This window comes from Cervus canadensis, chromosome 1, assembly GCF_019320065.1.
Source record: "Cervus canadensis isolate Bull #8, Minnesota chromosome 1, ASM1932006v1, whole genome shotgun sequence".
Lineage (NCBI taxonomy): Eukaryota > Metazoa > Chordata > Mammalia > Artiodactyla > Cervidae > Cervus > Cervus canadensis.
Window position 1 is genome coordinate 52,963,855 of NC_057386.1, and position 14,184 is coordinate 52,978,038.

General features: G+C 39.3%; 1 protein-coding gene across 1 annotated transcript in view; it reads right to left on the reverse strand.

Annotated features, from left to right (window-relative positions):
• Window positions 1-14,184, reverse strand: part of ANKFN1 (ankyrin repeat and fibronectin type III domain containing 1) — a 371,327-nt gene that overhangs the window by 151,831 nt on the left and 205,312 nt on the right. The window contains exons 6-7 of the mRNA XM_043483529.1: window positions 2,927-3,121; window positions 1,041-1,154 (exon numbers count right to left, since the gene is read on the reverse strand). Of these exons, the coding sequence (XP_043339464.1) occupies window positions 1,041-1,154; window positions 2,927-3,121 (309 nt within the window). The remainder of the gene's footprint in view (window positions 1-1,040; window positions 1,155-2,926; window positions 3,122-14,184) is intronic.

Here is a 14,184-nt window from a genome sequence, read left to right on the forward strand (position 1 = left end):
GCTTCAGTCGTGTCCGACTCTGCGACCCTGTAGACTGTAGCCCGCCAGGCTCCTCTGTTCATGGGATTCTCCAGGCAAGAATACTGGAGTGGGTTGCCATGCCCTCCCCAGGGAATCGTCCTGACCCAAGGATCGAACCCATGTATTTTATGTCTCCTACATTGGCAGGTGGGTTCTTCACCGCTGGTGCCACCTGGGAAGCTACATCACACACAGTGTTGGAACTTAAATTTTTGAAGTCTGCTTCTCATTTTGTCCCTATCTTATTCAGTGGTCTGCAGAGTTCATCAGGTAAAGCCTAAATTCCTTAATCTTGATTTCAAGCCTCATTCTATCCCTCCCTTCTAACCCTAGTTCCACTTTCCAATTGTGTATTTCACTGCTTCTTCTCATGAACTCTGTCCTGGAGCCACTGCCCTGCAAGTTCCCTTGCTCTCCTCGACTTGTTCTGGAATGTTCTTGCTTGTGTATGTGTGCTCACTGTTCCCTTCACTTGGAGTTCACTTTCCTTCCAATATCTGCTGGTTCAAATCTGAGCCATCCTTAAAAGCCAGGCCCAGTTGCCACTGCTTCACTGGGGCCTTTCCAATTCTATCATTTAACCATCCCTCCTTCTTCTCTGACCTCCAATATTGTCGTCATTTTAATTATCAACCCTGGTTACCTGCTATTACAGCTACTAATTCATATGCCCCCTATTTAGTATGTGCCATATCTTTAGCCTCTGAGCCCTGTAGATCAAGGCGGCTTCTTTAGCATGTCCTACTCAGAACTGTCCGCAGTGAATGCTATACACAGAGGAGGCGCTTGCTCTGCAAGCAAGAATGAAATATTAATACTAATATTAGTCTGTAACACTCTCCATCACCTTATCACTCTCTGTGTGAATGCCTATGGAAATAGTTCAACTTGAAAAAGTAAATGGGATGAAAAAAATCTTTTCAGCAGAAAAAACAAACATGCAAAATGTGCAATTGATCCTTAAACAGTAGTTTGTATTTTAAGGAGAAGCAGTGACAAAAATATTTGGAATCCAGTACCTTTATATCTGGTTACTACAGCTGCGTTGACACTAAGAGGCTCTTGAAAGCTGACAGTGAGTGACGTGCTGCTGGTTACCACGAGACAAGCACTGGTTGGCACTTCGGGGGCTCCTGGGACAGAAGGAGAAACACAAGGACCTTAACACAGCAAATCCTTTTCAAACACTGTTCCTGTCTCTTCAAAGGGTATCCTGAAACACACACTATGGAGACATTTGTTTGTAGAGCCTAATAGCTTTTGCCTTTGAGCATTTTCATTAGAAGTCTCAATGGCCTTTATTTGTTGCCATCATGGTCTTATTTGAGCATTAGAACATCTTCTGAAGGGGCAAATAATACCAGTTAAGCCTTTTCAAAGTATCTTAGAAACACAATAGAAGATTGGCCGGACCAGTGGAGAGGAGGTCAGAAAGTGTTAGCAGGAATCAATATTTTAGGTAGAGACTATTTTCAGAAAGTACTTTCATGTAGATCATTTCACTGGAGCCTTTTTGCAACCCTGTTGGGTAGAAAGAATGAGAAACTGCATCCGCACTTTTAGGATGAGGAAACTTCAACCCAAAGAGGCCAAATTACTGGTTCAAGAACACAGTAAAGACATAGCTAGGATGAAAGTCCGTGGCTTCAGATGCCCAATTCTGGGCTCTTCCCGGTATGGAATGCTAACTTGACTTGCTCTCACACTGCCTCCGATTACATCAGGTACTATTTTTCTAAGAAAGACTTCATGGGCAAATGTCATGTCCACTAACCCCAGGTTTTAAAGGACTTGTATCACTCAGGGTACATTTTGACACTCAGAAGATGTTTTTTAATTTAGAAAAAAAATTTAAAATGGCATCAAATTAATGATTTGATGATTCTAGTGTTAATTCTAGTATTAATCTATCCTAAATGAGGTACAATGGTAAATGAATTTATTGAAATAATTGCTGAAAATAATTTCAACAGTTATTGAAATGCTTTTTTCTAAAAGCATGTATTAGCATTACTAAAGGGATTGTTAATATTAAAAGCAACCTTTCATTAATGTTACTTAAGCTACTTGCTTCAAGAAAAAGGATTAGGCCTAGATTTGGTATTTAGAATACAATACTACAGAAAACAAGAATTTCTCTCCCTTTGGTGTTTATCATGAGGCAGAGGCAGATAGTTCCCAAACTAATGAACTGATCTTTCCCTTATACTAAACATTTCAAGTCTAATTTTTTTGTTGTTTAAATAAAATCACCTTTTGGAATAAGAGTTTAATATTTCACAAGTGTTCGGATTGTATATGAATTTTCATATCAGAGGTGATACTAAGCAGTACCTTCCAATGCTAATGAGTATTATCCAGAAACAAAGCTTTCCTTAAATTAACAAAAAGAACTGGTAAAGAGGATGGAAGTGCAGACAAAAGCATAATTCATAGGTTGGTTATCCTTCTCTGTTGGCTGTATTAACTGAAGGTCAGTTTATATAAGCTGTATATAGTAGAGAGTTGAATACAGCTTAATCTTGAACTTGAAGCAGAAACTGGACACATAGGCAAACAAGTATTTTTCCACCTCCACATCTCAAAATAAAGCCACTTAGGGAATCAGACCATCCAGGTCATTAGACATTAGGGCGTAGCGGGTGGAAAGTGCTAGATGAGTGTGACACGGTGGAGGGAAGCCAACAGCACTAAAGCCTCATGGCTGTGGTCAAAGAACCTATCAGGAGCCAGAAAATAAGTAAGACAAGAGACCCTTTGACAGCCTCCCAGAACCCTTGCTCCAAAGAGGCTGACAACAGCCATCCGTGATCCCTCGAGTGGCAAAAAATCAGTGAAAGAAGTCCTGCTGTCTCAAACCAGGGTTCAGTCTAGTTAAATGAACAAGTCCTCTGCTTGTACTCACTGGCATGTTCAAAGCCTGTTTTCATGCGCTTGTAGAGTCGGTACCTCCACTCCCAAGCTTTCAGCTGCTTCTCTTTCTCTGTGTTGTCCAGACTGAATCCTTCATTCTCCACCTGAGCAGACAGTTCACTCACCCTTTCCTGGGCTTCCTGCACCAGTGTATCGAGGTGCATAGATCGGCTTTCCAGGCTGACAACTGGAAGGAAAGAAATGGGGTGACTGACTTTCTTTTTGGGGAGACGCTGCTTTGTTGACAGGGTATCTCAAAGTCTACTATGAGTTTTTAAAAATGCCCGGGGAAAGGGGAATCAATATTCCTTATTAGCTATCTTACTATGACAAGGTATAATTGGTGACAAAACTAGGTTAAATGATAAACATAGCAGTTTAAGAGATTCCCATTGCCCTCTGGCCCAAATAGCTGCCTAGCAGGGTTAATTAGAAGTCCACTGGTATGAGGCCCACTTCTATTTCATGTTGCATAGAGTTGTTTCCATGATCTTCAGAGGCACAAACACTTAGGAGCAAAAGCTTTGTAGGATTAGGAAGGTCTTAAGAAAAGTCATCCATGAGGCAAGTTGCATTCTGCTGAAGATGTGTTTTCGGTTTTTGCTGTTTTTTTTTGTTTGTTTGTTTTTGGAGAACCTGATACAATCTTCTGTTTTTATATTCTTTCCAGCTCATAGGTATTTTTCTTAGTGGTAATTTTGTTATTGTTAGTCAATTTATTTACTGCTAAAAAAGTGAGAGTCGGTCAGTCATGTCCGACTCTTTGCGACACCATGGACTATATAGTCCATGGAATTCTCCAGGCCAGAATACTGGAGTGGGTAGCCTATCCCTTCACCAGGGGATTTTCCCAACCCAGGAATTGTTAGCAAAGTGTTCCACTATTGCTGCCACAATAGAACTAGTGAGTCCTGATGGTTGGATGACTTGGGTGTGATCACATATTGATCTTTGATTAATTTTACCGTTTAAGTGGTCTGATTGTGTGAATGATTTCTGGAGATGCCCATGCCCAAGAGAGTAAGTTATACTACACCTCTTGCCAAGAGAGGTTGTCAGGCTTGGTATATTTTTTTTTAATTCAGTGTGTGATAATCTTTATTTGATTCACATCACAGTATTTACCCAACCTGCCCTGTGTGAGTGAACGTTCATGTCAGTGACAGAACATTTCAAATTCTTATGTCAGATTGGGAGTCTGCTTCTTGCTGTCCACTCATAGCACTCATGCATGTGAGGGCCTGCCTAGGTGGTCACTTGGCCAGTTCAGTGGAGCCCTTCCTGGTTAGTGATAAAGAAGAAAAGAGAGCCCTAGCATGCATAGGGTAGAGGGTCACACAGATAATGAAACAGAGCAGAACCGAGTTCTGCAGATCTGTCACCAAAATGTGTTTGACACTCTGTGATCAAAACAATATTTCCCCCTGGTGGGTGGGAAAGATATCTAACCATTTTATTCTTCTAATTAAGAGGGAAAATATTATGAAGATAACGCAAAGTGAAAGATTTTAGGTGTACTTTGAAATGGAAATTATGTGGTTATATATTCATATTGTCTTGTGTTCATAGGCATGTTTGCATTAATTACAGGAAATGAATACTAATTTATTATTGCCCCTGCTTACCATCAATCTAACTTTATTTACTGATGAAGTCAATGAAAAATTAGTTGAGTATTTTTTGTTTTTTCTTTCTTTTGAAAGTTGCTGGTTAGAACACTCAGGACTGTGTTTTGCTGCAGATTTGTCATGGCTAATGCACGTTGCTGTAGCAGTCAATCATGTACTCTAAATACTGGCACACTTTTTTTTAAAGCCTCAGTCATGAGCCATGACAGAAAAATAAACAAACAAATATAGAGCTAAAAAACTCTTTCACTGAGAAGCTACACTATGCAGAACCCCTTGGGAAGGCTAAAGGAGGCCAGAATAAATGATAATATAAGTGCTGTGGGTGTAGGGAAGCAATGATGGTGTATGAACACAGAGGTCCTGGAGAAAAAAAAATACACATACGCACAGGCAGGCGCATACTCCTGTGGAAAAATTGGCAATATTAGTAGCCTCAAGGTGCAATTTCCTGAAGCAGTGAGATTGACAAGTCAGTACTAAATGCTGTTAATTTAACTAACTTCAGATTAATGGTAGAGTCTGCTATGACTGAAGCCCTCAAACACAGTCTCATTATAGCCTTGCTGGGAAGGTCCTAAATATAGGCATTGACAGTTTAAAACAAATTCGTATACATTTGTGTATTTTTAGACATAGGTTAGGCGTCAGAGTTTGTGTCACAGTTTTCAGGTTGATTAATTGACCCAGTAACTGCACCCTTTACCCGCTCCCCCCACCTTCTTCCACTCCAAATTATGGACAAAATGGGGGAATTGTCCTTGCTAAGTCATTCAGTGAGCTTTTTATTGTGAGCCTGATGTTTGAATTGCATGCATGCGTCAACACTTGGGTGATAGACAGATGATTTATAAAAATAAATTTTTCTAATACTATGAAATCCCCCCTATTAATTTTTATATCCACAACAGTTATTACTGGTGTGAATTCCAGGTGGCATTTCAGATGGACAGCTTCTCTTGAGCTATGCTTGGCTCCCCCTGAAATTTTTCCTGCTTTTCCTAGCACAACACATTTTTTTTTCTAGACTTTGCCTTTATTCCTAGACTGTAGACTTGATGCTATTTTAGTTGTAGGGGTAAAAGGACTCTGAGTCTTTAAAATAAAGCATTCACCTCTTCATAGAATAACAAGAAAGATACATAGAATTTTATGGCCGAGTAAGTTTTCCAAGATGGTTTAGATACGTGTGCTTCTCAGACTGAGACACCTAACTTACAACATAGTATGGTGGTGGTATTGATGGAGTTCAGCGGGTATCTCTGAAGCCTCAAAATAAATATGTCTGTCTTTTAGGAACACTGAATTTTCCATGCAGATTTTGATGAAAGCAAATTATTTCGAAGTTAAAACTAGCCCTTCTATTATGGAGAAGAGTGGAACATATTCCTAAAAAAATGAAGATTAGAAAAGAAAGCTTACAGATCTCTTTCTCTCTTTTTTTTCCAGGCTAAGTTTCCAGGTGCCCCTGGGAATATACCTACTCACTTGCTTCCGTTAGAGGTAATTTCATGCACGAGTTGAAGAGGCACTAACTGAGCCAGTGGTTTCAAACCATTTCACCAAGCAAACCTTTTATTATTTTTATCCTATGGATTTTTTAATAGTTTAATAAAACACTCTCTCTTGAAAGATTTTCTTTATTGACTGCCAAATCAGCTGACTTAAAGTAATCATTTTTCTCCCTATTAAAAATGACCTATATAACTGCCAATAGAAGCATCTGTTCAGCATTAGATAATCAAGCCTAACAAACTGAGTTAATGTTTTAAGGAAAAGCAGGTAAATATGATAATCATATTAGACTGTGTAGTTTTATCTTGAGTAATGATGTGTTTGTTAAGCTTTTTGACACCTTGGACATTGTTTGTGGAATCTCATTCCTATTTTTTCCACCCAGAATGAGAACGTTTTCAACCCCCTTATTTTTAAAGATAAACTGATATCCAGGGAGGTGGGATGATGATCCAACTTAAAAACCTTAAACTCAGTGAACTTCCTCTAAACCCAAATGGAATGCAAATCAACCTATTCTTGATGTATTGCTATTTTCTAATTGCTATCTATTTGGCACAGGATTGGTGAGCTTATTTTGGTGGTTTGTTTGGACGTAGAAACTAGAAAGGTTAGTGTCTATTCTATGATTAATTTTCCTGCCTGTCACTTCCCTTTTTCTTGGATCCATTCTCCTTTTACTTCTACCCTCTGGATATTTTCCTCTTGAGTCCAGAACTCCTGTATCTGTTTGCGAGGTTTGGTCTTTTCACTCTTACTGCAGTTGATCCCTTCTCCAGCCAAGCAACTATCCCTCTGTGCAGCCAGCCAGCACAATAGAGGGTCTGTGAGTGTGTGGTGAGCAGTTCGGCTGGGGCAAGACCACTTGGCGGCTCCTGAAATAGGCTCCATGCTATTGTGGTGTTTAATTATCAACAGCATTTCTACCACCCAGTGTTTCTGAGTGGGTATTTGTTCTAAGACCTGCCCAGCTAATTAACTACTGGGGTGGGAATGAGGGGAGGGGCAGGAACTTGGTGTTCAAAGAATACAATTACGGTTACTGTTTAAATCCTGAGATAAATAATAATCAGACCAAGTGGATTTTCTTCACCATCAGAATCTAACCAATCTAACTGATTGGCAACTACTTATTAGCCTTACATTTCTTAATTTTTTCTTTTCCCTTGCAATTGGTGAATTTGGGCCGAAATTGCTTAAAGCTTGAAAATTATAAAAGAGTAAAATGTAAACTAATTTTAATTTTTTCTTGACACTTTCAGGGAACGATTCATTTGGCTTACTTAAAAAAATGCATTTGCCCATTACTCATGATAAGCTATTTTGCGATGTAGTGGTAACTTTTCTGTTGTCATTGGTAGTTCCCTGGTTTTCACTGACAAGAAACACAGGCCGTAAGATAATCATTTAAACTCAGTGGTAGGAGGCTGTTTGCCACTAGCCTTAGGCGCCTCTTCCTATAGTACCCTTGGTTCCGTATGAGTTTCTTCATGAGGGGAACTCATTGCTCACCAGTAACTGTACACGGAACACTCTCAAGTAGTACAGGTTTAAATGATTTTTATTAAACCCTTTGGTCTGTGTTATACTTAAGAGGCACACAAATATAAATCAAATACTTGTTTTTATAAAATACCTTTGTGTTCTTTCAGCAAAAAATAAAAATCTCTTGCCCCAGATACAAATTTTCTGTTTTAGCTTCCATTCAAAAATACATTATATACTAAGTGGTGTCAATTTCAACCCTATCTGTAATTTCAAAGGAGAAAACAAGGTCACTTATGTATAAACCTTGCATTGTAGGCCAATATCCTCTGGGCAACCAAGAATAGTAGTTAATAAAATTTATCTTTGCTGATCATAAATGACAACCTTCCAACAACCTCACAACTGACTTGTTTCCAGCTAGGAACGTCAAAAGAAGTAATATAGGGGGATTAATAATTAAATGTGTTTTAATTAAAAAACTCAAAACATCAGTTGCAATTTACCTGTCTTAATAAGATTCAGGGCTCAAAATTCACTTGGGTCTCAACCTGCTGTCTTATTTTCAGGTTTTCCCAAGGACTTTGAGAGTGTGATTCCCAAAAATTTTTAGTGATTTGGAGATTAAATGTTTCATTTCAATTACTGTGAACTTTCTTCTCTTAGAACTCATTACAACTTGGACATGGGGCTCTGGAATGTTTTTCTCTGCTATTTTCAGCAGAATGTAGATTCACAAACTCCACATTATATAGTGTAAGTTGTAATTGTTGCTCTTTAAGAAGCTAGAGCTGTTGACATAGAGAGACTTTCTGCCCACGTCTCCCAAACTCCAAGGGGCAAATGAACATTATCTCTGAAACAAACACACAAAATAATTGAAGAACTTGTTTAGAAAATCCAAAGCAGATTACTCAATAATGTCATAGAGCCGTTAAAGATGAAATAAGATAGCTGGAACTTCTGCTGATTTTTTAGTGCTGTCCAATAGAAATATAGTATGTCACATCATTTAAAAATTCCTAGTAGTGACATTAAAAAAGCAAAAAGAAATAGGTGAAATTAATTTTCATGATATATTTAAGTTAACTTAATAGATCCAAACATTATCATTTCAACATGGAATCAGTATAAAATTATTAATCATATATATATGGTACTTAAGCCCTAAAGATTCATTGTAAATTTTACATTTAAAACACATTTTAATTTGGACTGGACACATTTCAAGTACTCAACAGTCATATGTCTATGTTTGACAGTGTAGTTTTAGAACATAAAATCCTACAAACTTTAAAAAGTGCTTATATTGGACAGTGTTTTCACAGCACAGACCATACAACAGATGGGTAAAATATTTAAATTCTCTACCAGAAAATCCTGGGTTGTTTTATTTTGTTTCTGAGAGTTATATTGGCTAACAATTTATTTGATCATTTACAATGTGCCAGGGAAATGTTTTAAACCTATTGCATTTAATTCTCAACAATCTTAGACAGGTAGCAGAGTAGCCAGCCTTCAAGAGACCCCCTAGTGCTCTCGCTGTCCTAGCATTCACACCTTGTACCGGGGTTGATCTGCATTGGGCATCAAGATCAGCAAGATTCAGCAAAAGTGATAATACATCACCTCTGATATTTTAGGTATTAGGTTACAAGAGGCTGGTGCTTCCATCTAGGTTGATCTCTCTCTCTTACTTAAATAATGTCCTCTAGGGGAAGCCAATCGCCACATCAGGGAGCAGCGCAGTGGAGAGGCCCATACAGGAAGGAACACAGGCCTGTTACCAGCAGTCACTTGAGCAAGTTTGAATGGATCCTCTGGCTCAAGCATGTCTTTAGAGCAGAGCACTGGTTATGTTGGTTGAATTGAGGGACGGAAGCCTAGACAGTGAGTGTGTGCATGTGCACATGTATGTGTTGGGTTGGCCAAAAAAGGTATCCGTATACTTTATGCATGTTTTAATTTTGGGAAAGGAGAATACATTCAGTGTTGCAGGAATATTTAAAAATTAAAAATAAAAGAATGAAAGAACAGTTATCAACTCTTGAAGAGCAAGTGACTAGAACTTAGGCTATGGCCACCTGATGTCTAAAAAATTATTTGCAAATAAAAGAGGTAAATTCACTTGATATTTAGTAAAATTATTTCCTTCGAAATTAATAATATATTCATACCCTTCAAAAGAAGTAGAACTAGTCTTGGGATTTATTCAGTTCAACTAAACACATATTTATCAAGTGCCTACTCTTTGATGGGGATAGAGTGACAAATGAGACAAATTTTGCTCTTTGGAGTTTACATTCTAACGCAGAGGAGACAGAAAATAAGGAAATCAAAACACTGAGAAAATACTGTATAGTGATTCCGGTGCTATGCAGAAAACTAAAATAAACTGATGTGATAATAAGTGGCTTTACTTTGCAGAATAAACTCTTAAGAGCTATGTACAACTCTCTGCCACCCAGTTCCTCTCACTCAAGCATGGAAGTCAACTGCCCAGGGAGGGTGGCCTGAACCCAAGCAAGCTTGCGTGAGCTTAAACCTTTGTGGTAAGTTCACTGAAATTGGGGGAGGGTATTTTTGTTACTACAGCAAAGTCTAGCCTAATACACTTGTCTACAAAAAAATGAAATAAGTAAAATCTTGGTTAAAAAAATGGCCTCCCATGCCCAAAACAGTAGATAGAACAGTCCTTGTCTTGCATCCTTTTTCTATTTACTTCCTATCACTGCTCCCAACATCTTTAAATTGCTAAAGGAGACTAAAGGTCCCCATAAACTCAAGGTAAAAAAAAAAAAAAGAAAGAAAGAGACTTTAGACCTTGGACTTGGTGACCAAAGAAAGCCTCTCATGAAGATGTAAATTTGAACTGAAATGTTAAGAAGGAGTTGGCAATGTAATGATCAAGATTAAAAGCACTCAGTCTTTTCAAGGCTGGAGAATAGCCATATGAAGGACCTCTAATAAGATAGTGAGGAGTGTTTAAGGAATGGAATGGAGGTGTGCGTATCACGGGTGAGGGCTGAGCAGTATGGGATAAGGTTTGAGGAGGAGCAAGTTCATAAGTCAGGGTGATGGTTTGTACACCTATTTTAATGGAGCAGACAAAAATATCTGAGGACACATTCTAGAGACTTGTTTAAGCCTTGTCCTTTACATAGTTTTAAGGGTTGAAAATCATTGTCTTTTGAGGGTGGATTTGATTTCAGGAAACCTCTCTAAATCATTGGAAGCCACGTCTGGTAAACAGGGAAGGTGATGACGCTGAGCAATGCTGTTTTGGAACAAAAATCAGGTGTGACTCTAAGCAACAAGTCAGATTTTCTCATAAACTGGCTCCGAGGACAAATCCAAAAGTGTTTAGAGCAAGGGCAGCACTGTTGAAGCAAGTGTGGGGTCTCCCATGAGGACCCTGTTACAGGATAACATTCGTGTGGATTGTAGGCTTTCTGCTGTGTTTGTTTACATAAAGCCAGCCTCATTAGTTTATAGTCACACCTCTTAGACGTGCCCTGAACCAGTCCCAGCACCAGCATGGACCCTTGACTACTGCAGAAATGAGCGGTGCATCCTGACAAGGCTGCCAAATTTTGACATTGGTGTCTGCACCACACTCAGATGACAGCTACTCTGCGATCGTATTTTATGAACTAACTGAATATAACTAATTCTGGGAGACATTTCCTAGTGCCACAGGCAGTATCCAAGGGAAAGCAAGAGAGAGGAGTTCACAATGGAATGCAGAGAGGGAGGAGAGGGTCTGGGCAGAAGGGAGAATGCAGCTATAGGAAAGGGCAGAAAGAACAGTCTGCCATGTTATTACTCAGTAAAAAAACAAAAAGTCAGGCTATGTCTGCAAATAAAATTTCAAAACAGTGCCTGGAAAACACAATAATGGCAGCAACAGAAGGTTCCCCACAGTGTAAATTACTGGAAGACAAATTTTTCTTCATACACTGTGTGTGTGAGTGCACATGTATGTGTGCTAAAATTCAATATCTGTGATTCACAACAGCATAAGACAGGTCTTAAAATTTCACCTGAAAATTTCTCAGCCCCTACTATGTGCCAGGTGTTGGGATCAAAAGATGAGTTAACATTCATGTGAGTGACCAGATTTGCATATGGTAGGTGTCCAAAAAGAACTAGCTTCTTTATGATCACCGTTTATAGACCCTATTCTGTGCTGTGCTTAGCTGCTCCGTTGTGTCCGACTCTTTGCCCGCCAGGCTCCTCTGTCCATGGGGAGAGCCTAAACGATGCCCAATAGGTAGCAACCTCAGAAAGGCAAGGACCTCACTGTTGACTCAGTAAACACCTCTGGAGACTGTGGGAGTGTGAATCAAAGGTGAGGAGGGCAGGGTATGAGTTGGAATAAGGGTGGGGTCTATGACAGGGGACTTTCAGATATGGAGCAAGTCTTTCTCAGATAGCAGTTGTTCAACTGAGTCTGTGTTATAGCAAGTGGGATACTGAATGGGTGAAAAAATCAAAAGTATAGTCCCCAGGTATCCTGAAGTACTTCTGTACATTAGTTTTCCTAGGTCTGGTCCTTTGAGATTCTGGGCCTGTTTCCTAAGCTCGGCACACCTATGTGGGATTCTACTTCAATAATGGCTGATGTTTTCTTCTAGAAGGAATGAATATTACTTTGTGCTGCTCCCTAAAGGTGGGAGGAACAGAAAATAGTTGCCAAATAAAGACAGTTGATTCATCTAATGAGCAGGCTGAAGTTCCGTATATATTTAACCTTGGGGCAGTGTGCAAATTTGGGTGGTCGCTTCTGGCACTTCCCTTACAAATAAGGAAATGTACATGTCTGGATTTCAAGCCATGTTTATTAAGAACAGCTCCATATCGCTCTATGCTTTGAGGGGTTAAAACCTGGACGACATGCCTGACCAATGGCCTAGGAGGTTAAGTCCTCAAACGTATCTGTGTTTTTGTGATTCCTGTTTTGAAATGGAGACAAATACAGAGGACTTTCTTCTGAATTATGTCGAAATCTTTTGTTGGCATAGTGAAAAGAGTATTGGGCTGTTTTCAGAAGGGAACACACAGGGGAAGGGAAGACAGAAATTTTACCCTATTGGAAATCCTGAAATATTTGACAGGCATTAGAAGACAAACAGATGGAGAAGAGTTAGGGAGGAAGGAAATGAATATCCACATTGTGTCAGGAAGTGGGCTGATACTTTTCTACAGATACCTAAAGCATTTAATACCAAATACTAAATACATTTAATACTCAATACCAAAGCATTTAATACAGAAGATCTGGGTTCAAATTGTGGGTCCACCACTTATTAGCTTTGGAGCACTGGATAAATTATTTGTTTTTCATTATTTCAGGAAGCTCTCATCTCACAAACCAGTGGTCAGGATCAGATGTAAGCAAAAGCATTTTCACGATGTGTAAAATACTCTAAGAACTTAAGACCTCATTGTTATTATTATTATTATTATTACTCTTCTATCCTGCCTCTACTGCTTCTGTGGAACAGTTTGCAACAGATGCTTGCTTACCTGGTTCTGGCTGCCAGACTGTTTTTCTCATGGACTGACTCACACTCACGCACAGAAGCAATTTGATTTCTTTTGTATTTGATATATATAGTGAATTAAAAACCCCTGAAAACAGATTGTGTTCTTCTATCCTGCTTTTTTCCAACAGAAATGGCATCTCAGTGCACAGAACAGAACAATGGAATTTTAGCAAATAGCAAAAAGGGAAAGGGAAAGAGAAAGGGGCCTAGTGACCACAGCCTTCCATACTGGTTACTTGGAAAGACAGCAGATTTGCACAGCAGGACCCCAGGTATGGTATCCCACACACTTGGACTTCAGTCTTTGACACCCTTATTCATTTGCTTGATGTGTGACCTTTGGTCAGTCACATAACCTCTCAGAATCACAAATTCCTCTTCTTCAAAATGGAGTTAATAACATTATCCTGAAGGGCCAGTGTGAAAACTGGAGATAATGCATGTGGAGATTTCATAGGCCCTCGATCAGTTGTCCTTTGCCGTTTTTACACATGTGGGAGTCTATGCACGATCCTGTCTCTTTAACTTTTTGGGTGGCCGAGGTGACTTAGGTATTATATTTCCCAGAGGCTAAAACCTGGGTTTCTCTCTCACTATCCTTTACAACTTTTTGATGATAATGTGGTTATCATCCCACAGGGAATGAGGAAAAACCAGGGATCTTTTCAATGAATTTTCTTTTGGTTTAACTAGATATTTAGTACTTGGGCTCTTTTATGGAGATTTAATTATGCACAAAGGGGATTGGGGGGGATTGGGAGCCTTACTGGTTTCGTGGAAAATGCAGACATTTTTTGTAGCGTCTCAGGTAAGTAAGAGTAATGTTTCATCCAGCACAGTGCAGGCACCATCTGGATGAATGGTCTCCTTGTTCCTATAGAATGGGGCTCAGTCTGCATTCTCTGTGTTCAGACCCCTTGATTCTCTCCCCACAGCTCTCTCACTGGATCTTTGGGACAGACATTATTGCAACATAAATTGGAAGGCAGCAAATAAACCTTTCTTATTTCTTCCATCCTTATTTGCCCATCCATCCAAATCCTCCAGTTCCACTAAAAAGAAGCAGCACTTTG